General features: G+C 33.7%; 1 protein-coding gene and 1 long non-coding RNA gene across 2 annotated transcripts; one reads left to right on the forward strand and one right to left on the reverse strand.

Annotated features, from left to right (window-relative positions):
- Positions 1–1,479: 1,479 nt before the first annotated feature.
- On the reverse strand, positions 1,480–4,166 carry LOC140958238 (uncharacterized). The gene is made up of 3 exons (XR_012171758.1): positions 4,062–4,166; positions 2,272–3,633; positions 1,480–2,114 (listed from the first exon to the last, which is right to left on the reverse strand). It is a non-coding gene; the product is annotated as an uncharacterized lncRNA (long non-coding RNA).
- Positions 4,167–20,124: 15,958 nt separating this feature from the next.
- Positions 20,125–23,409, forward strand: LOC140960036 (palmitoyl-acyl carrier protein thioesterase, chloroplastic-like). Its single transcript, XM_073418152.1, has 6 exons — positions 20,125–20,748; positions 21,140–21,273; positions 21,804–21,917; positions 22,073–22,250; positions 22,725–22,793; positions 22,986–23,409. The coding sequence occupies exons 1-6, from the start codon at positions 20,344–20,346 to the stop codon at positions 23,232–23,234; spliced, it is 1,149 nt and encodes a 382-aa protein (XP_073274253.1). The 5' UTR covers positions 20,125–20,343; the 3' UTR covers positions 23,235–23,409.
- Positions 23,410–25,117: the final 1,708 nt, after the last annotated feature.

The following is a 25,117-nucleotide window of genomic DNA, read 5'->3' on the forward strand; positions in this document are numbered from 1 at the left end:
AGTTGGATTTACTAGTTTAGATGGTTCAAAATTCTATTAATTTCCTATTATTTATATAATTTTATGCGTTAGCAAAAACATTCAAATATATTTTTTAAAACTTTTAGCAGTGTTTTTTAATCATATTTTAAAATTTATAAGTTACTTTTTTTAAAATAAAATAACATGGTCAAACCGTAACCGTTGATTAATCGTAATCGTAATCGTAATCGACGGTGCATGAACCGTAACCGAAACAGCCAAAGAAAATTTTGGTCGATATATTTTGAACCGTCGAACCAATGGTTCAGAACCGATTAACCGGTGGCTTGAACCTTGGTCATGTCCAAATTTGATGTCCTTTTCAACCCCTTTTTTAGTTATTTATTTAATTTTTTCACGTATTTTAAAGCATGTTTATCCCTCCTCTCTTGTTTATGATCTCACTCCTTTGAATTTTTAATCACCGCCGGTTTTTTGGCGGCCGATGATGAAGGCGACGGTGCAAGAGGCTGAGGGAGTTTGAGGAGGCGTGCGATTTTGTAGGAAAAGGATGATGGTGGTTGTTTGTTTCAGGTGATGCGATGCTGCCCGTGTCCGCTCGCTCGCTCCAGTTGATTGCTCGTTGGTTGTGTACGCAAAGAGGGACCGTGGCCGCTCGCTCTAAGAAATGGAGAAGGCTGCTGATGTTAGCTCCGATGTCCAGTTTGAAGGGAAAGGTCGTTGTTCTTTCTAGGCGACAGTGGGAAGTTTTCGTCAATCCAAGCCATGGGATCGATCGGAGATGGAAGTCGAGCTGCTTGAAGGTGGCCGCGGGTGGCACTGCATCTTCACTTCGCAGCTGGCAATGGTGATTTTATTGTGGTTTATGACTCTTTTTGGTGGATGTTTTTGCAATCGCCGACATTAATTTTTGGATCTGTTGACGTGACTACGGTTGAAATTCAATTTTATATTCGTTCCACTTAACCATCTGATCATATGTTTCCGGACCAGAGAACATTTGTTTTAATGGATGATCGGTACACGCTTCGCTGGGACAATGCCCAAAAATGATTTAATATTTTCAAGGTTTGATTTTATTTTTATTTGCGAAATCATATACGTAAGATGTTTTCAACTTTTTTTTATGGGTTCGGTTTCATTCAATACTTCTCAATATTTTGAAACATTCTGTAAGGTACTCCACATGTCGGATTGCTTGAATGCTCTTAACGAGAATGTCATCTATGTATACTTCCACATTTCGTCCCATCAAGTTCTCGATTTTTGTTCACCAATCGTTGATATGTAGCTCCAAACATTTTTTATCGCCAAGGGCATTACTTCATAGCAAAGATTTCTCTATTAGTGATGAAACTTGCTTTCTCATGATCATCAGGAGCTAAAGCTATCTTATTGTACCTTTGGTAGACATCAAGAAAACTAAGTGATGGAGCTTTTCTAACACAATAATTTAGAACAATTAAATTTCTCAAGTTTGCTCGATATTACCGCAAGTGTACAGATCAAGTTTTTATATAGGGTAACAAATACGAGTATCGTTTCCACATAGATTTGATAAACGACAAATTTATCTCATGCACAATTTTTTAGTTAACTTGAACAATAAGTGAAATCAAAACATAGATATTTGGGGGTAAGATCCCCTAAATCTTAACTAAAATAAAAGAGAAAAGGAGAAAACAAGGTGTTGAGTTCTTGTTCTTCTCTTGCTCTTCCCTTGGGCATTCCTCCCTCTTCCTGCGATGTTTCTCGTGTGCGTCTCCTTCTTCTAGTGGCTACGTATGGTGTCTCCCTTTCGCCTATTAGGTCTTCTTACTTTTACATGTGTATTAGAATCCTTCAAAGCCTTCTTTCCTCGCCCAAAAGATACCACATATTTGTTTCCTTCTTTGTGTCGCGCTAAGGTGATCATTTTTTACCGCCCTAGAGCGCCTCACTCTGTCCAGCACTTGCTTTCTCGTGTGTTGAGCTAGGGCGGTCATTTTTTACCACCTTAGCATAGCCTATTATGCCAACATAAGAAATTTTCTTCTGGTTGTACTGGGGCAGTCATTTTTTACGGTCCTAGCACGACTTCTGTTGCCCGGTTTTGTTACTCCATCTTGAGTTCGCCTTTTTGCCACTTTTGTCTATTAACCAGTTCAATTGAGGAGTAACCCATATAAACAAACTATAAAATAAATTAACAAAATACTGACAAGGCGCGATAAAAACATGCAAACAACATACTCAAAATAAAGCGAAATGACAAGTAAAATCGACACATATTAACCTCCTCATACTAACCTTGTTCTCGTCATCGAGCAAAATAAGTTACAATACATAACTACAGACAAAATAAAAAATAGTTCAGTGGAGATTTCGTGGCTCATATTCATGCCTCAACAAATTTTGTGACATACTTCCCAAAAATCAAAGCACAACACAATTCGCCGCACAGCCATAGAAATTTACACATTACAATTTTGAATTGAACATGAATGTGTGTGTATTATGTTGTTTCTAATAGCATGCATTTCAAGTATACTTCTTCATTCACACAATTGCAAGACAACTCAATTGACATGTTGGTGTATGCATACCTCTCATACAACCTCTTCTCCACTACGTACTAACCAACGAACACAAATCACTAGGAGTTTCTAGGTATATATCGTAGCTTAGCCGTTTGCTACCAAAGAAAATATAGGATGTTCACGAGGAAGGAAGTACAATAATCACATTGAGTAGTGCACAATCAGGTTTTTCATCTTATATATTTCTACTCCATACATGCCCCCTTTTTTAGCTTTGAATTATTTAGAATCAAATTTCCTTCTTTTTTTCAGGCTCTTCCTCACCTTACATTCTCTTTTTAAAGTATTTTTTTTTTTTTTTGCAAGAAACTATTTTCACTATTGCACTTTGGATTCACATATGTTCTCGGGTATGAGTATTATGTAGCTCAGTTGTATGGGATGATGATTCAAATAGGGATTTAACCAACTCGATTTTCCTTTAAGCTCAACAGGGTTACAAGAGATTACGTGTTTTCTTGGTAGGCTCGGAATAGCTCACAAGTTCAAAAAAAAATTGTCTAAATCATATTCATATTGCTGGTATGTAAGATTTGTTTAGAATTGTGTGTATTAAAGTTCCACAAACATCTAATGCTTCTTAGTTCGCAAACAATTCATATGAACTTCATCACCACTCACACAATTAACTAGTAACAACATATGTGCTTTTTCGGATTCAACATTCAACCAAAAATTTCATGTTTCAAAAGAAGGATGTCCTAAACTAATGGAGTAACCAAGATCAATAAGAATTAGTGAATTAATATTCATCATCGAACAAAGGTCACAATCCAATCATTCTGAACTAATTTTTACATGACCAAACATAAAACAATGCATGATATTTTTTTCACACTGAAATAACATATAAATAAAAGAAAATAATTGCATTCCCCCCAATGAAACAAAGAAAGACGCAAATAACTTAACAAAATGTAAAACAAAATAAAAACAGAAACTTAAAGAACGAAAGGGCTCCCTTGATTGATTATAAAGAAGTGGGCTTTAGGACTGAGGATGGACATTAATCATGTTCTGTTGCAAAGAATTTCTAAGGCCACCAATCTTCCACTTCTTCCATTATGTACACCTTGCATGAAAATTTAATAGATTAAATACGATCAAGAAACAAGAACTCAATGCGAGAACTAAGAAAAATAAAAATGATGTAAAATATTTGGGTTTCCGCCCAAGTAGCGCCTGATTTTTAGTCGTCGGATTGACTCTCAGAATCATTCATCAAAGACCGGCTGACGCCCAAATTAAGTGTCATGTGACACCACGTATAGTTATTGGTTGAATGCAACCCTCAAGTCTAGTTTGATGTACACACTGTAAGCCTGTCACCTCAACAGAATTCCATATAGAATGGTAACATGGGAAGAGAACATTGGTGTTGCCTCTCGCATAAACTTCTTTTTTGAAATTAGTGTTGGAAGAGGAAAAGGATCTCGTGGATGTGTGTATTTCAATACTATCAATGAGCTAAAATCAATATTATCTTAAACATCTTCTTACCCCAACCTCATTGATGCCTCATCTTCATATGATACTAAAACTTTCTTTCAAATGAGGCTCAATGAATGGTAAGAGATCAACTGCCTCTAAATCTTCACAATGATGCACATCACTCTCCCAATCTTGGTTGTCTTAATATAGAAAATTTTGATTAGTTTGCTCATCTAAGATACATTGAGATTTTTTTTCGCTTTTCAGCGTCTTCAATAAATGTCACCTACTTGTTCACCATATCTTCCATTCTAGCCATGATCAATTTAGAACTATCTCCCTCATATTTTTTATATTTGAACGGTCAGTGTGTAAAATTCGAGCAATTAATTTCTGAGGCTATTGGTGGCTCCAACTCTGCATTGAAGGATCTCAATACTGATGGTAGTAAGAATCCGCCATATAATTGAACAAGTGTAAAGTCTCGTTATCATCTAGGCTAAATATTGGACTACTATTTTTCAAAGCCTCGTTGATTATCCATATTCTTGTCACTGCATCCAAACCGTTAAAGAAAATTTGGTTAAGAAAATATTTGTAATGAGCCGAATCCTTATGTTGAATGAAGTACTAATTAAGAGATGATTAAAAGGTTTTTAATTAAGCATTATTAAAGAATTGATCATTAGAGATCAACCTGTTGGGATCCACCGAATTTAAAATGGACAACCCAATCTACTTCAGATTACATTATCTCGAGAAATCAAACTAGACGAATGAGATTCTAATAAGTGACAGATAAGATTGATTCGGATTTTTTGAACTAGTCCGGATGCAGCCTATAAATAGAAGTTGATTTCATTTTTTTCCTAATCCGTTTCTTTCAGAGAGTGTATGGCAGTTTGGTGTCGGGAAGTTTTGGAGCTAGTGTCAACTCGAGAAGGTGTCGGTGAACAGGGAAGCAGATCGGAATATCATCAGCGGGCTGACGACGGACGCATGTATAATCCTAAAGCCTTAAATAGTGATTTAAGGATCATTATGAAGAATTTTGGAGCATGTTTGGTGATTCAAGATCTGGTTTGATAGTGATTTCATTATGTTGGTATTGTCTAAATTCAGACGAGTAATCATTCTGTCAAATTGTTTTAGTGAGGTACGTGATGTACTGACTGAAATATCCAAGCGTATTATACACACTTATATGCTGCATATTTATCTATTGCATGATACATATTTTATTGCTTTAGCATATTATGTATTACATATCATGTTGAGCCTGATATCTTTGAGATATACCTCGTTTGTTGGGGCCGCTCAGCCCTGTTCTATATTGTAGACGATTGGGCATCAAGAGTTACAGTGTCCGACAGGACCTGCGGGCTCTAATGACCCTGGACATTATAGATCCAAGTCTTGATGATGAGTGTGAGAGCCAAAACATACCCAGGGAAGCTCATAGACTACACACTAAGGCGACTCCAAACTGAGCATGAGATTCTTGACTTGATCCTTGATATCCGAGCATTTTGCATTTCACATGCAAATCAGTTTGTATACTCATACATTCTCGTATTGGACGATTGTCGCTCACGTCCTTGTTTTCATCTTGGGCACCCCATTTCATGGGGCAGGTCTTAGGTTGGACGGTTCGAACGACCACGACAGTGGCTAAAGCAGTCAGGTTTTCGGTGGTGATCCAGTGGAGGTTTTATTTGGTTTATCATTTTCTCGTTCAAAATTATGTTTTCGATTTGGTTGTATTAACGATTAAGACTGCGGTTTTTGTTCTGTTTTCATTTGGGTTGTAAGATGATTAAATTAGTTGATTTTTGCTATTTAATTTTTGTTATAAAGTTTAAATTTTGCATGCTTATTAGTCTGTTTAGTAGTGGCTTGGGTAAAAACGTTACAATATTTATAACAATTTTGATACCGAGAGGTGTTTGCTAAATTATTGAATCTCTCTTATGTTGAGTAGAACGACTCTTCGTTTTGTTGGGAAAAATTTGTTAATACTTGTTGATGAAACATTTCAAAGTATTTCAAAATAAAAATTCCTACAAATATATAGTAGAAAACGGTAGATTATTCAGGAATGAAGTACAATAAATAGGAAAAAAATTAACTAAAGAAAATAATGAGCAGTAAAATTTGTCAAATTCAATGCTCAGCAGCGGCGCCAAAAACTTGATCGAGCTTTTCTAACACAATAAATCAGAACAATTAAATTTCTCCAATTTGCTCGATATTACCGCTAGTGCATGGGTCAAGTTTTAATATAGTTTAACAAGTACGAATATTATTCTCACTGAGATTGATATATGACAAATTTACCTCAATCATAATTCTTTAATTAAATTGAACGATAAGTAAATCAATTAATAAACTAAATTAATATAGAAATAGAAAGATAACACGAATAAAATATTAATACTTGAAATAAAATAATAAGCAAACAATTGTTAGGATCTCAGTTCACCTACCCATGAATCTTTTTTAATGATTGTATTTCAATTTTTAATCCATGCTTTTGACGGAATTCCCTATTCTATCAATATACCCTGTCAAACTATATTGATATAATTAAAAATGCAATAACAAGTGTCATTGTGTTATTTAACAACTGCAATCGCATTAACGAACCCTATAATCCTCTATCTTTTGATTTTCTGTCTATGACCATCAACATCCAACCTCATATGTCTATGCAAGTTGTAGATACATGGATTATGTTAACATATCTTTTTATTAAATTTCCGCTCGATATCAACTATAATATATAAAATCACTTCAAAGTTAATCATGCTCCAAAAATGCAATAAAAATAAAATAACCTAATCAAGTATTCTCAAGAATAAATACAATCTTCAAAAAGAAATCAAAACATAGATGTTTGGGTAAAATAGCCTAAATTATAACTAAAATAAGAGAGAAAAAAGAGAAAATGTGGTGTTGATTTCTTGTTTTTTGCTTGCTCTTCTTTTGTGTGTTCCTCCCTCTTCTTTTGGCATCTATTGTGTGCGACCCCTTCCTCTTGTGGTTGTATACTCCTTTTATATGTGTATTAGAATCTTTAAAGCCTTATTTCCTTGCCCAAAAGATCGTGCAATTTTGTTTCCTAATTCGCGTCGCGATCATGTTTGACCTCCCTAACGCACCCCACTCTATCTAGCTAGCACTTGTTTTTTTGTGTGTTGCGGTAGTGCGGTCATTTTTTACCACCCCAGTGAAGCATATTCTGCCCAAAGAAGAAATTTTCTGCAAGTTGTGTTGGGGCTGTCATTTTTGACAGCCCTAGCACGACAAAATGACAGCCCTAGCACGACCTCTGCTATTGTTACTCCGTCTTGAATTCTTTTTTTTTTTTTGTTACTTTTGCCTATAAAAACAATCAATTCATGGGAGGAGTGACTCATATACACGAAATATGAAATAAATGAACAAAATATGGACATGATGTGATAAAATCATACAACAACGGATTCAAAATAACGAAAAATGACACATAAAATCGACACCTATCACTAAGTAGCTCATATCTTGCTTTTGAATTTATCAATAAGTTAATTCGAGACAATGGAAAAAGATATTTTGGACATGTTTTATTTAAATTGGTAAAATCTATGCATAGACGTCATTTTTCTCCTGGATTTGGGACCAATATGACATTCTCAAGCCACTTCATTTATTCTGATGTTAAAAATTTTATTCAGCTCTTCATTTATGTGTTTATTCTTATTTGGACCAAAGTATTTCTTCTTTTATTTTACTGTTTTCACTCTTGGATCCTCATTAAGGTGAAGTGCATGATCTGGGGGTATTCCCGGTAATGCCTCATCTCCCCAAGCAAACGCATCGACATTGTGCTGCAAAAAGGTCGTCAAAGCCTTCTCCACTTCTAATGCGAATTTAATGCAATTTTGAGGGCATTCTTGAGATATTTGGATACTTCTATATCTTTGAGAGCTTCTGCCGCAATCAACCTCTCTCTCTTTTGGTATTCTCTCTTAACAAGTTGTATTATATGTCCATCTACCTCATATTCAAGCTTTTTCTTTTTCCCTTCAAGGAATTTTCGCAAGGGCTTTACCTTCTCCGATTTCCAAAGAATTTTTCAAAATAGAAGTATGAAATTCTATCTCGAGCCGACAATCTCCATCCTTCCAAAGTTAGAAATTCCAGTTCATGTGATATGTGGACGTTATGGGTCGAAACTAATTCCGACTTGGATGCCCTAGTATCACTTTGTAAGCCGAAAGGCTTTTGCTACTAAAAACTTTACCTTCTTCGTGGCTCATCAAGGGCTAAGATCTTAGGGCATCTCCAACCGGGGCGCTATTTTGGAATCCAAAATAGCGCCCCACATCTCCTGCTTCAAATTTGACGCAGGAGGCACCCTGCATCAAAATTTGACGCAGGGTGTTGTATTTTTTTTAAAAATAATTTTATTTACTTTTTTATTATTTTTAAATTATGATTAATTTAATAAATAATATATTTAATAATATATGAATTCTTTAATATATTTTAAATGATTTAAAAGCATTTAATTAATATATTAAATAAAAAAATATTTTGTTAGTATTAATAATTGAAATTTATTTGATTAACATATTAATCTATAAATTGAAAGGTTAATGTAAATCATTACTGTAAATAACATAATCGAATACACAAATTTATTGAATAATATTTAAACATTCAAACACACGATTAAAATAAAAAAACGAAATCAAATACATTTAATTTAAGTGCAAGGATAATAAAAGAGAATCAAACTAAATTAAATAAAAGAGAATCAAACTAAATTATCAATAATCTGGAAAATCAGGTCCTGATCCAGATCCAGATCCTCCAAAATCACCAAAATATTTTCCAAATGTGTTGCCTTCACGTTGACGACGTTCTTCCTCTCTTTTCTGCATAATTCTTGCTCTTTCATTTTGAACCATTTGACGCATTTCTGGATCACCAATTGTGGTCAGATCCATGTACAAAATTTTATTCTCCTCTTGAAATGCAGCCAATGCTATTTGTTGTTGACAAATTTCTAGCTTTTTTTGTTCATTTTGCAACATTAACAGCTTAATATCATAATTTTGTTGAATATCGGTAGCTCCCTTTTGTAGTACATTGATAAGATCGCGATGACCTTCCTTCATCGTAGAAATTAAATCTGATACATTTTCTTCTCTTTTTTTCTTTAATTTGGATTTTTTCACTCCAAGTGGTCGCTGAGATGGAGTTCCACATGCATTTTCATCACTACTTAAATTAATTGAAAATGAATTTATTCCTTGAGAACCTGACATTGGAGATTCCGGTTCTTGATTATCTGATTGTGACGAATCCAAATTTGTGACATGTTGTTTTGATAGTGGTATCGGTGCACTGTCGTTGGCCGAAAATTTCTCCAAATCTTTCATGATAGGCCACACATGATCGAATTTGAATCCTCGACTGAAATTTTTATCTTGCATCATTAAGTCTTTTGCTCGGTTCAACTGCACAAAAATATCCAACCCGTATAAAAATAAAGTTAGCGTATCTAGAATATTTTAAAACTAAAGACTTACAATATCTTCCTCGGATGCGCCACTCGGCTTCAGCTTTTCAATTATGCTTACACAGCCACATAATTTTCTAACAGCACGGAGGATAACTTGCATGCGACATTGCATTGATCTTCTATTGCGTTCTTGCATGTTATTCGATCTGCTGCCATTGAAAGCTTCTTCAATACGACTCCAAAATCGATCTTTGGATTGGTTTATACCGATGATAGGATTTTGCGAGACGTCAAGATAAACATGACAAAATAGCTTATCTTCTTCGATAGAGTAGTTAGATGTTCGGCTACTGGAGTCCATTGGTTTTCTTTGAAGAAATATATTATTTGGAGTATGATTTGTAATGTTTGATAATTCATTCAAACAATCAGGAGTATATTTATAGTAGAAATTCTACCTACCATTTCAAATGCATCTACCGGTCCAAATGCACCTACCGATTCACCTACCGTTCCAAATGCACCTAACCTTCCGAATTCACCTACCATTCCAAATTCACCTACCGTTCCAACTGCACCTAACCATTCCAAATTCATCTACCGTTCAAAATGCACATAACCTTCCAAATTCACCTACCGTTCCAAATGCACCTACCGTTCCAAATCCACCTACCCTTCCAAATCCAATTACCGTTACAAATTCATCTACCATTCTAAATTCATCTACCGTTCCAAATCCACCTACCATTCGAAATCCAATTACCGTTTCTAATGCACCTACCATTCTAAATTCATCTACCGTTCCCAATACACATACCCTTCCGATTTCACCTACCGTTCCAAATTCACCTACCGTTCCAAATCCATCTACCGTTCCAAATCTACCATTATATAATGTGGATTGTATTATCCGACTAACACATAAATCTTGCATTCTTCATATCACAAAAATGAATCCAACTTTTCAATTTGATGCAATATCGTCTAGCTCATATTCATTGTCAGATATTGAAGATGATATTCAATTCTTCGAAAATCTCCAAGACAGAAGCAATGCAATACTGACAACTATATCTCGAGAACAAAATTTGGTTGCTTCCTACATCATCCAACAAGAAAAAGAAGTCACACATGGAGGTTCAATTCCGGGTCACATATTCATTCGACGCGACCGTGAAATTGCTGATCGTAAGTTGTTTAACGACTATTTTGCTGAAAATCCAGTATATAATGAAGCAATGTTCCGTAGACGATTTCGAATGTCTCGGAATCTTTTCATTCGGATAGTAGATGGTATACAGAATCACGATGTTTATTTCATACAACGAAGTGATAGTTTGGGACGGCTCGGGCTGTCGACTAATCAAAAAGCAACTGCTGCATTGAGAATGCTAGCATATGCCTTACCTGCAGATGCTACTGATGAATACATCCAAATAGGAGAATCGACTGCAATTCAGTGTATGCAACGCTTTTGTCGAGCTATAGTGGAAGTTTTTGCTGAGCAGTACTTGAGATCACCTACGGCCAATGATGTTGCTAGACTACTCTATATTGGCAAACAACGAGGTTTTCCTGGAATGTTGGGAAGTCTCGACTGTATGCATTGGAGGTGGAAAAATTGCCCCACGGCTTGGGCGGGACAATATGCAGGTCGTAGTGGTTCTCCAACAATCATTTTAGAAGCGGTGGCTGATTATGATCTTTGGATATGGCATGCATATTTTGGTATGCCCGGAACCAATAATGATATAAATGTTTTAGAGTCGTCCGGTCTATTTTCCAATCTTGCACAAGGAATTGCTCCTCCAGCTCATTACAATATTGGAAGCAAAGAATATGATACTGGATATTATTTAGCTGATAGTATTTATCCGAAATGGTCAACTATTGTGCAGACTATCCATGATCCGCGTGGTCCAAAGAAGCAGTATTTTGCGATGAAACAAGAGTCATGCAGGAAAGATGTGGAGCGTGCATTTGGCGTTCTTCAATCACGATTTGCAATTGTGGCATCTCCCGCCCGTGGCTGGAAGAAAAATCATTTGCATGATATAATGAAAGCATGCATTATAGTGCACAATATGATAATCGAAGATGAACGTGATCTTAGTGCACCAATTCAAGATGCGAGGGAAGCACCGACTCCAGTGGTAGAAATTGTTGTCAATGAACATATCAGATTTCAAGAATTTCTCGCTCGATATAAAAAAATAAAAGACAAAGACGCCCACTTTGCATTACGAAATGCTTTGATTGATCAATTATGGGATGAATATGGTCATTCAAATATTTGAAATTGTATTTGTAATGTATTTTTTAATTTAATGTCATGTATTTGTATTATGTTTTTTTAATTCAAAGTCATGTATTATTATATTTTATCCATTTAAATAATTTATGTTTCAATTCGTATAATATTAAACAATTAAATAAATTTTTAATAATTATTAAACAATTTAAATAAATATTAAACGATAATTATTAAACAATTTTTATAATCATTAAACAATTTAAATAAATATTAAATGATACTTATAATTATATTAATAAAATTAGAAATATATATTTAATAATTAATAAGAAATAATTTAAATATATTTTTAAAAAGGAATATTCTGAGAATATTCTTTTTAGAGTAAGATTTGAAGTAGATGGGTTGGAGATGAATATAATATTTGATGCAGAAATTACATTATTTTAAAGTAGAGTTGCTTTAAAATAGAATTTTGGGTTGGAGATGGCCTTAGAGATATAGGCAGAGTGATTTCTCCTACTTCTTCAACTAAATTCCTCGCAAAACCGACAAAAGATGTTTTCACTTTTGTTAATTGTGCATTGCTCATCCTTTTTTTTTTTTTGGAATGCTCCGTAGACAATGATGTTTACTGAGCTTTTGGAGTCCATTAAAATCTTCTTTGTCCAAAAGTTAGAAATTGAGGCATAAATTATTAAGTCGTCACAACAGGCTTCCAAGTCTGTGTTTCCGAAAGACATTTCCTCCCTTGTCTTTGATATCTCATTTACTGCGCGGGTGGCTGCTGGGTGTGAGGACGGGTTTTCTCCTCTGGCAGCCCGCATGAGAGTCTTTATTGCATTACTTGTGTCATTACAAGCCGGTCCCCCCAGTTATAACATATATCGTGCCTCTTGTGGGAATATTCTTCTCTTTACTAGGGTTTCTTGTTTGTCTCACCCCGCTTTCTTTGTTGTTCACGTTGACGATCATCGTCTCGATTTTTGTTATCTCGCTTTTGATTGTGAGACTTATCCACATAGTCACCTAAGTTTTCTAGTTTGATCAACTTTTCTATCTTGGCGCGGAGGCTGAAACAATCTTCAGTGGCGTGTCTTTTTTCTCTATGGAAATTACAATACTTCTCTTATAGTAGTCACTTAGGGTTTTCTTTCATAGGGCTCAGGGGTTGTAATAACCATGTTGCTCAACCACTGCCAATATGTCAGTTAAACATGCATTCAAAGGGGTGAACTAAAGCCAAGGGCTTTGAGTCGTTCGCTTATCTTCTTTCTTTCTACTTTCCATTTTATCTTCCTCCCTTATTTTCATCCCCAAGTACCGCGGCTTGGTAGATCTTCAATCAAAATATATTTTTCGGACCATTTATATAATTATTCTACGGTCTTTTGGTGCTTCCCAGCTATCGACTCTTTGAATTTTCTATGTGGAAGGTTTTCTGCATTATCCTAGCTAGCAAGTCAAGTGGAACTTCGTGGACAACTTGCGTAAACTGTTGCACGTAGTGCGGTAGGCTCTCCCCTTCCTTTTGAATTATCGTAAACAGGCATGTTGTTGTCTTCAAATACTTTTTATTGATCAAGAACTGATTGAGAAAATGTTGAGTTAAATGCTTCAAGCTTCAATGGTTCTAGGAGGTAGTTTGTTGAACCAGACAAGTAGGGTTCCGATAGAGTGGTTCAAAAATCTTATAGTAAGTGGTGTCGCTTATGTCGTATAAATTTTTCTTCACATAAAATCTGTCAAGATGATCTTGTGGATCACCGGTTCCTTCATGTTTTAGGAGGTTGGTGATTTTCATTCCCGTAGGCAGTGACTCGACCAAGATGGTCGTTGTAAATGGGTTACGTCGAGCGGACATGATTGCTAAGAATTTTATTCATCATTCATTGTGTATGTATGACCCATGTCCAAGAATAGTTCTCAGAAAGGGAGTCGTCCATGCGACTCTTTGTCTTTCCTTCCTTGTGGGAGGTTTTCCTCTTGGAATGACCTAGTGGGTCCTTTGCTTCACTTGCTTATTTCTTTACTTCCTTATTTTTTGGGCTACAAGTGGACGAGTTTTCATTGTCGCCAGTTTTGTCTACCTTGCTATGCTGTTGGGATGCCACGAATTATGCTGCTGCTTCAGCTCCTCCAACATGGTTCTCAATGCCTCCCAAGTGATATGCATTCCCGATAGTGTTTGGCTCACGGGAGGAGGTTGTCTGCCATCATCAGTATCATGAGTAGCGTGAGATTGAATATTCATTCTCAATGACGAGTAAACGCTTTCTCACAGAAGACACCAAGCTAATGTAGCCAAAAAAATGTAACTACTTGGATTATGTAGATCGTAGTGGGAAAATCCGATTGGCTCGTAAACAAGTCAAAGTAGTCGTAGAAGACTAACTCGTAAATGGATCCTCGTAGCCATAAGCCGGTAAACATCAAAATTCATGGGTCGTCAACTATATCATGAACATACGTCAGAGTTACCAAGTGTAGACACTCTAAATCTCAAATCAGAAAACAATTGAATGATATTCTCTGAACATTAGAGAGCTCAAATTGGATAAATGATATTGTACCTTGGATAGGGATAATGCACCTCTATTTATAGATTTTTAAGAGTTCTTAGCGGGATTGGCCCTTGTATCTTGGGCTTGAATGATATTCATTTAATAATGAACTAATAAAATAGATACACATTGTTTGAAATATATATTGACCCACAAACTAGATGGAGTGAATTCATCTTGTTTCCTTTAATATGATTTAACCCACAAAACTCAACTCATCATATAATGCCACCAAATTTCATTATTGAATATACTTTGGATATATGCATCTAAAAATTCATATATATTCCATCATTAACTATGTCAAATCACGAGAACCTACTAAATCAACCTGGCCTTTTCGCATTAGTTTTTTTTCATTTTTCACCTTGTATATTTCACTTTAAAAATGGCACCCCATAACAAAAATCCAACATAAAATGTTTAAATCATTATTAAATAAACAAACATTTCCTATTTAAATTTCTTTTTTCTCAAATAATAAACCTGCGTGCAAAGTATTCAGTAATAATAAACCTGCGTGCAAAGTAAATTTCTTTTTTTCTCAAATAATAAACCTGCATACAAACTTGATAAACTAAAAACATTGATTGATCATGTGAGGGCTACATTTATAAACTAAAAACATTCCTATGAAATTTCCAGGATCAATCAATAATAATTTGAATTATTCGATATCTAAAAAATTAATTTATTATTTTCATGAATAATTTAAATCAATTTTTTTTTTGGAAACCAACATCTGAAAAATATGGTCAAAATTCGAAATGCCCAAATTTCAAAATCAATTTTTGTTCAAACCCTAGCTTTAGTTGAGAAATTAATCACCATGAGAAATCCAAATCCGGAAATTGAATGTGCAGGCCGATCCACCATGTCAGGAAGACCAACTTCAGGCCACCATTGGCCAAAACAAACCGCAGTGACGATCGGATTTTTGCTCAAATGACGCTCCGAACAAAACAGAACACGTGACTGGTGGTCGATTGATGGTCGGAGATGATAGGGTGGTGGTCGGCCGTGGTGAGGCGACGATGGGTCGTGGTCACTGATGACTGTAGTCGCCGGAAAATGTCCTGGAGGCGGCTGATTTATTCTAGGTTAGGATTAGGGTTTGGATTTGATTTGGGGATTTTTGGTTGAATTTAAATCTTTATTTGGTTGTCCAATTTTGAACCAGATTTTGAAATTCAAAATTTTGACGTTTTATTAAATTTTGACTTCCATAATTATGATTTGTGAAATTAAATTTGACAATTTCAAATTTTAATTGCATGAAATAAAATTAATATGGAATTATTCACTATTTTATCGTTTTTGTTTATTTCGATAAAATATTTATAAATGAATAATTATGAGGTAAAAATATTTTATTTCTTGCATATCTGGTCTCTATATTTTTTATTTGGCTCAATTAAAATAAATTGAATTTTCTTGTGAAAACTTTAAGTTAAATTAATATAATGTATCTCAGATTTGGTTAAATTTAAATTACATGCTAATAAAGTGATTTTGAGATATGTAGATACTGTTAAAGTTCAAAAAAAATTTGTGCTTCAATTTATGCGAACAATAGCATGCCCAAAGGAAGAATATTTTTTGGTCAAATTTAAAACACAATAGATGATTTTAAAGTATATCTAGATCTATGTGGAAAATAATCGGCCCAAAAAACACTATTTTTTTGCTAGCTTTGGGTTCAATATATCTTCTTCAAGTCATTTTTATCTGTGCGAAAAATAATCAGCCCAAAAAAACACTATTTTTTTTCCAGATTGTTGTCTTAATAAGTGACCCCAAAAAAATGTTTATATTTATGCATAAAATAATTGGCCCAAAGAAATGTTATTTATTGGTCAGATTATAAGCACATAATTATATGGTCTTAAAGGATGTTAAAACTATGCTGAAATTAAACGGCCCAAATGAATATTATTTTCTTGCCAGATTGTAGACACATTGTATAATATTAAATTGTGGTAAATTAATGCGAAAAACGATTGGCTCCTAATTCATTATCGATTTATTTTCTTTTTAAATAAAGAATAAGTATAGGTAAAAGATATGACAAAATTGTATCAAAAGAAGGTCATTTTCTGGTCAAATTTTAACACAATATGTGATAATTTTGGATTTATCTATGTATACAATTGTCGATCCAAAGAAATGCATATTGTTGGCTAGATTTATTATCAATATTTAATAGCCATAATATTTAAGTGTATCACTTAAAAATTGCTATTTTTGTTCAATGAATAAATATCAATATTGTGTTATGTACTTTTATGGGCCCACCACATGCATGCATATATTTTTGTGATTTATTTAATTTAAATATATGCATGACTATAATTTATTATGAATTTTTGTTCTATTTTGTTATAGCATGTTATGATAGTGCTCGGCTGCATGGATTTAGGCTATGCGTTAAGAGAAGTTCGCCCCGCACCTTTGACCAGTTCAGAAATTGCTAATCAAAATGGTTCTTTGGAAAAGTGAGATCGATCCAATCTCATAAGTCTGATTATTATGTAACATTCCATTCCAGATATTATAAGTGGTGCAATTCCTGAAGAAAATGATGCCAAAAAGTTTTTTACTCAAATAGCATATTGTTTAACGGAAAACGAAATGATCGAGACAAGTACTATTCTGACTAAACTTGTCTCCATGCAGTACAAAGAGAAATGGAACATAAGAGAGTGCATAATGGAAATGTCAAATATTTTGACTCGGCAAAAAGCATTCAAGTTGGAATTGTTAGAAGACATACTCGTGCATTTAGTCTTGATCTCTCTACCTACGTAATTTAAGCAATTCAAAATAAGTGATAATAGCCAGAAGGAAAAATGGATCTAGAATGAGCTTATTGCGCAGTGCGTTCAGGAGGAGGAGCAACAAGGAAGGAAACTCTGGGACTTCACAACATATGGAGTAACAAAAACAAGATAAAGTGATTACTTATTTCTTTTGGAAAAAGGCTGATGGGCATGTGAAAAATTATTGTCCCAAATACGCCAATTGGCGTACAAAGAAAGGGTTGCATAAGAAGCCGGTTGCCAACTGATAGTGAAAGATAGATCTTATGGAAAATAGCAATAACATTGTTGGTGTTTTAAAAGCTTTATTTAGGAAATGTAATTGGAAAACACTTATATTGCACCATTTTTAGACGAAATTTGAATTTAGTTTCATGTTTAAACAAATCTAGTTTTTCATTTATCCATGTGGTAATGAAACATTTCGACTTTTCAAAATTCAAATATGATTGATATTGATTTCTTGATTGATAAGTTTATAAGCTTGATAAATTGAACATCAATATTTTAAATGACATCGATTGTATGCATGCATATAATAATGAAATTAAATGCAAATTAATTTTGTATGTTGACTTTAGTGGAAGTAATTAAATTGGAAAGTCAACATTGAAAATAATATATTGATGTTTATGTCCACATATATGGTAGTATAAATTTTATCATGTGGTAATCTCATTAGGATTTATAGAGAACACCGTTTGGATATTGTGTACGTCATTAAAATGTTGGGCAGATATTTAAGAAACTCATTATTGGATCATTAATCAGGTTATGTGGTACATAAAGTAAACTAAGGATTTTGTTCTCACATATCGGAGATCTAACATTTGGAAATAGTTGGAAATTTGAACTTTGAATAAAGTTGTAGAATTTTGTCGTCGATAATGATCATTGGTCTAAGAAACTAATGAGGATCAATTGTGATAATAAAGCGTCTATATTATATTTAAAAACAACTAAAGTTTGTCAAAGTTAAAATATATTGACCTGGAGTTTCCAGTTGGAAGGAAATAATTCAGAATGATTGTGTGTTAATTGAGCATGTTATTACAAACTCTATAATTGTTGATGCGTTTGTCGTGGGTTGGCCACCCAAGATGTATATGGGCATGTAACACACTTTGGTGTTGTATATATAGATGATATGCCTCTACAGTGAGAGTTTGTATTCGGTTTAAACATTGACTCATTTGAAATGATTTCAGTTTATATACAGACTAAAATTTATATATAGACTAAAATTTATTTGAATATCTGAAATAAAGTGATGTTTTTCATTGCAGTTTACCATCTGGTGTAAAGTTTGTTATTGGAGTACTATTTGAGTCATTATGAGGACCAGTTGAAAATGCATGTTTTATTCTTGAATCACATTTATGTATTTCCATGCTACACATTCATACTTGATCTATGTTATTGATTATATTGATATTGTGATTATTGATGGTCTAATTGTGATACATTTGTCCCACATCTTAAAAATTAAAGATTTAAAATGAGTTTATAACGGCTTATAATTAACTTCTATAGCAACTTGGGTTAATCATTTTCGTAAAAGCGACGACGAATACGAAGTAGTTGTTATAGGGGTCCATTGTGCAGTCATGCAGCCGCGGGCCCGAGCTCCGGACGTGATAGAATGGTATCAGAGCCGGTCACCGGCATGGAACACCGGGAAATGAGTGCTATGCAGGGCAAAGTGCTATATGCATGGGAGCCACCTCTTGAACATGCGGGGCAAAGTGCTACATGACGTGAGCCACCTCTTGAACCTGTAGGAGCCACCTCTAGATTCTCGGCGCTAGTAGATCGAGGGGTCAAGCCGCGACGAGGACGTCGCATTCTGAAAGAGGGTGATTGTGATACCATGTCCCACATCTTAAAAATCAAAGATTTAAAATGAGTTTATAATGGCTTACAATGGACTTCTATAGCAACTTTGGTTAATCATTTTCGCAAAAGCGATGATGAATACGAAGTAGTTGTTATAGAGACCCATTGTGCAGTCACGCAGCCACGGGCCCGGACTCGGGGCGTGACACTAATGATTTTGAAATGTAGCGACGACCTCTTTGGTTCAATATTGGTATAATCAATAGACCATATTGTTAAGGAATACTTTGGTTTAGATAGCAATAGCTCAATCCAGTTTTTGCATGTACAATATACGGATAACGTATGTGGCCCAAGTGAGATATTGTTGGAATTACTTTGTGGGCTCACATAATTTAATTAATTGTACATGGACAAGTTATCTAATAAAAGATCGAATAAGGTGATATAATTAATTATAGGTTTCCAAAGTAGTAAATAAATTTGTATGGTCCACCTTATACATAGAAATCCAGTCCAATTAAATCTTCTATGATGGGCCAAAGACTGCTAAGGTTATATAATTAAGGTTATGGTCCTCGAGACACAGAGAATAACACAAAATATATACGACATATATATTTTAGATCTCTCTCCTTCTTTCATCTAAAACAAGGATAAAGTGGTCGATTCTCTCTTGCCTTGGAAAATCCATAACTCCAACGCTAGATCAATCAATGGATTCTGGTACACGTTTACTGTTATTTATATTTTCTGATAATTCAACATGAATTCCTAATACGTTGTGATATATAGATTTAATCATAAAATTTATAGATTTAATTTTATTAAATCTCCAACACACAGCCTGTGTCAAAAGATGCTATTTACTTTATATTAATACACCACTAATATTAGTCTATAAGTAAGATATCCATTCCATTTTAATACTAATTTTATTTGAATTTGTGAAACACTATTCAAACGCACAACTCTCCACCTTTTTTCGCGTAAATCAACGAAGGACATATATTCATTTTCTCCCTCACCAAGAAAAAAGTGGTTGAGCTGCCAATGTCCATTGTGTACCCCTTGTATTCAACATTTTAAGCTACTGGTCACACGTATGCACAGAAAATATTATTTTTATTTCCTCTCAACTTTTTATTTTCTGTTTGTTTTTTTGTGTAATCTCCCGACCCTTAATTTCGCCATGCTTTCTCAATAAGTAGATGAGCTACTTATTAAGCGCAGCATCACAAGGATTCACCTTTTTTTTTATATTTCTTCACTTTTAATTGCATATTTTTTTTTGGGAATTTGTAAAGGAAAACGTATGAATTTTATTAAATCAGGAGAATAGATCAAGGATTAAAGGTTATCAATCATGGCTTCCATGCAAAACAGTGCAGCTCTGAATTATGTTCATGCAAATCCTTGTTTTTTGGAAAAGAACGACGGGATATTCAACTCCTCTAGAAGGCGGGTTCGTTTCGGTTTTGATCATGGCTCCAAGATGAGGAAATCCTTGAGATTGAATGCAAACACGAGGACGAATGTGGAGACGATCAACGGGAAGAAAGTGAACGGAAGTCATGTTGGTGGGATTCCATATTTGGATCAAAGCAACAGCGAATGCGATGACGACGATCAGGAGCCTAAGAATCATGAATATTTGATGGGTAGATTTGTGGAGAATCGGTTCGTGTTCAGGCAATCTTTTGTCATAAGATCTTATGAAATTGGACCTGATAAAACTGCTACAATGGAAACCCTAATGAATCTTCTCCAGGTACATGATTTTAATTATTAATTTGCTTTTTTTAAAAAAAAAAATTCTTCTCTTGATTTAGTGTCATATTATTGGTTAAATATCTTGCTTTTTTTCTGAATAAATCAATCATTTATTATATTTTTAAATTATCAATCTGAAATGTATCCTATACTTTTTTTTTTTATCAATTAAAGAATATATAGATGGTGATAAAGAAATAGATAACAGTAATTTTGAAAAAAAATTAATGAAATAGATTTTTAAAGTATTTTTATTAAATGAAATATCGATATTTTGTAAAATGATCAAAGCAATTATTCTACGAGAAAAATACTTATGATGCATGATGTGGTATTTTATGTTAAGTTTAATTTATTCAAGAAAATGTTGATTAAAATTTTTGGTGCAGGAGACAGCTTTGAATCATGTGGCGAGTTCGGGCGTGGGTGGGAACGGGTTCGGGGCAACCCGTGAGATGAGCATTCGGAAACTTATTTGGGTTGTTACTCGTATACTCGTACAAGTTGACAAATACAGCTCTTGGTAATATTTGTTTTTCCCTAATTATATTTACATTTATAGCCAAGGGAAATATGTATTTTTAGTTTGCATTTTTGTCTCCAAATTTCAGTTAGTTTTTTCTCTTACGTGGAGCCGATATTGACTGGTGTGGTATCAACATTACCACGTCAGCACTTCCCATAGAGAAATGAAATAAAATTGCCAGAAAATGAAATTCGTCAATATAAAAATTACGAATACGCAAATGGAACGAACCAAAATGGTACTCTTTCCATATTAATTGAATATGTCTTTTGTGAGACAGTCTCACAAATCTTTATCTGTGAGACGGGTCAATCCTACCGATATTCACAATAAAAAGTAATACTTTTAGCATAAAAAGTAATACTTTTTCATGGATGACCCAAATAAAAGATCTGTCTCACAAAATACGATCTGTGAGACCGTCTCACACAAATTTTTGCCATAATTAATTAGGCGCAAGCGCAATGATTAAACTCCAAATATTTTATAATCTTTTGTTTAATTTGCATTAAACGATTTGTTGATAGGGGAGATTTGGTTGAGATAGACACATGGGTGGATGCGGCAGGTAAAAACGGAATGCGTAGAGATTGGGTGATTCGAGATTTCAACACCCAAAAAATAATAACAAGAGCTACCAGGTTAATTCCCTCATTAATTTTCTCTAAGAACAAGGACTAGTCTTGCATGTGTTTGAAAGATGAAAATTAAATTAAAAAAAAAATAATTTAATTCCGATTTAATCCGAGTTTTATACGTTGTCAAATTTCAGTATTAATATCGTATATGTATGCAGTACATGGGCAATGATGAACAGAGAAACAAGAAGGTTGAGTAAAATCCCAGATGAAGTGAAGAATGAAGTCCAGCCATTCTACCTCAACAGAGCTTCGATTCCTCCACAAAATAATGACAGTGAGAAGATCGAGAAGCTCACTCATGAAACAGCTCACATCATGCGAACTGGCTTGGCTGTAAGATCATTTTACTTATATATGGAAATATGATCAATTAATTTCACTCATCAATTAGGGGTGATATACCGTACCATATTTTACCGAAAATCCTATATCATATATATCATACCAAAAATTACAGTATAAAAAAATATATACCGATACCATGACGAAACTTTCGGTATTCTGAGTCTCGGTATATTGAAATGTTCGGTATATATAAGCATTCCGATTATACCAAAATTTTGCGGTACACTGAGATTTTAATAAGATAACGGTATATATTGTTTTATACCGAAAAAATTTTATATTTTTTTAATTTATATATATTATTTCGATATTTCGATATACTTCCCGAAATTTTTCAGATTTAATATCATTACCGTATCGAAATCTTCTAAATATCGAAAATTTCGATATTTTTTCTCATTCTTAGATCGATTTGATTCATTGTTTATTGTATATCTTCATAACATGTATTGATCAATCCAGCCTCGATGGAGCGATATGGATGCTAATCAACATGTTAATAATGTCAAATACATTGGATGGATTTTGGAGGTAAGTCAAAAACTTAATCATTTAGTAATTTATTTTACTAAAACATCTACGTCAATTTTTCAGCTTGATTTAAAAGTACATGTAAAAGAAGGACAAAGATGACGAATCACGATGAAATTTTAGTCAATCCTTCCCACTTTTGTAATATAGCTAGATAGATGATAATGTAGTAAAATATTTGTTTTATGCCAGAGCGTGCCGATAAAAATACTCGAAGATTATAATCTTACGAGCATGATTCTCGAATACCGACGGGAATGTCGTCAGTCGAATGTGCTAGAATCTCTAACAAGTATGAAACCAAGAACCTGTGAAGAGAATAATATTGGAGAGATTGCTAATGAAAATTGTGACTTAGAATGCACACATTTGCTTCGCATGGAAGATGATAACGCAGAGATCGTTCGAGCAAGATCGGTGTGGAACTTCAAAAAACCATAAATCATTTCATCATCTATTTTTTTTGCTGATAATTTATGAGTATTTGTTTATGTTCCGACAGCAATTAACTTTAAATATATGTTGTATTTTTTTTTCCAGCTATTTTCTTGTTGTTGCACTCTTTATGGTTTGCATTGTAAATTTATACAAAATGTAGAGTTAATGTTTTATGGAAATGAAGATTTTGTTTTTGGTGTTTTTAGATATTATATTTATAAAATAATTCCGGAAAAAATGAAAATATGATATTACATTCGTCTCAATTATATAAATATGTTTTTTTCATACAAATTGATAAATTCATTGGAAATATCAATTAACAAACAACTTTCTAATTTTACTCATATTTAACGACTCTATCTCTTCGCTATCTTTATTAAAGTGGGACATATCTTTGGTATGTTGGTGCTAGTAGTAGGAAAAATATCGAAAATTTTTGGTATACCGAAAATATCGATATTCTCAGCATACCGAAATACCAAAAAATTTAATAAATTAAACAAATAATTATTTATAAGTAATGAAATTATAAATAAAATAAGAAAACTAAGGTCAAAGAATCAAAGTGGCCCATTTTTAAAACTAATTATATACCCAAAAATCAAAACCACTCTAGCTCTCATTTTCATTTTATAACCTAATGTTGTATGAACTACATAATACCGATAGCGTACCGAAATATAGATATATCGCAAATATTTGGTATGTTACTTGTACTATATCGAAATTTCGATACGTTATCGGTATATTTTTTTAATACGAAAAAATTCGATACGTTATATTCTATGCGTGGAAATTTTCAATATACTTGTTAGTTGTCCCACATCGGTTAGATAATATACATGAGAGTTGTATATATAGTCTTGGATAATCCTCTCATCTTGAGCTAACTTTTGGGGTTGAGTTAGTTCCAAATCTCAATCTTAATATGATATCAGAGCCTATGTTCCACCGTTATGTGTTGGATTGTTCATAATTGGGCCACCCGTTTTGCTCACAGTAGGGTCATTTGTAAACTTCACGCTCCAGATGTTCATTCCTGGGCGTGACGAGTGTGTTAGTTGTTCCACATCGTTTGGATAATATACATGGAAGTTGTATATATGATCTTGGACAATCCTTCCCCTTTGAGCTAGCTTTTGGGGTTGAATTAGACCCAAATACCAATCTTAACAATACCATATTAAACTCAATATACCATAGTAAACTACCTCTAGTACGTTGGTGTGTACACCTCTTTCAATTTTTTTCCTTTTTGGCCCTTTGATAGCTATTCATTTATGGAAATGCCATCATTGTAAAATTGACGTGAATTCTTCATTAATTTGTATATGTTGAAAAATTATTTAAAAATGTGTTAAATATTTGTGTTGAAAATGTGAATGTTGAATGTTGAAAATTAGGTAAAAATTAGGTGTTGAATATTGAAAATTAGTGTGTGATGATGTAGGTAATGATGTATTTTATTTTTGGATTATTTGTAAAAATTTTCTATAAATAGATCTCTCATTTGTGAAGAAAATCACAATTGAGTTGAGAGAAAAATATTATAAAGTGTGTAGTGTGATAATTTTGAGAGTTTGAGATTTTTACTTTTTTCCATAAATTTTTACTTTTTCACAACACGTTATCAGCACGAAGCTCTAAAAGTCCTCCATATTTTTCCAAGCTCCGAACAGAAGAAAAAGGTAACAAAAGTAATAATATTTATTTTACTGTTATTTATTTATTGTTTATATATGTAATATATAATATAATGTTATTGTTAGAAATAATAAAAATAATTTTTTCAAAAACTTGTTATAAATCCTGGGAGGATGTTAAGACGACATCCCACACTCCCGGTAAGGGATACGACAAGTATAAAAGCCTATAAGGTTTTT

The sequence above is a fragment of the Primulina huaijiensis genome, chromosome 15 (genome assembly GCF_012295235.1).
Source record: "Primulina huaijiensis isolate GDHJ02 chromosome 15, ASM1229523v2, whole genome shotgun sequence".
NCBI lineage: Eukaryota > Viridiplantae > Streptophyta > Magnoliopsida > Lamiales > Gesneriaceae > Primulina > Primulina huaijiensis.

Excerpts from the sequence above, each read along its gene's own strand:
- LOC140960036 (XM_073418152.1), top strand. The coding sequence starts at position 20,344 with ATGGCTTCCATGCAAAACAGTGCAGCTCTGAATTATGTTCATGCAAAT. Across the intron at positions 21,274-21,803 it reads GTTGACAAATACAGCTCTTG|GGGAGATTTGGTTGAGATAG; the intron begins GTAATATTTGTT and ends ATTTGTTGATAG. Across the intron at positions 21,918-22,072 it reads ATAATAACAAGAGCTACCAG|TACATGGGCAATGATGAACA; the intron begins GTTAATTCCCTC and ends ATATGTATGCAG.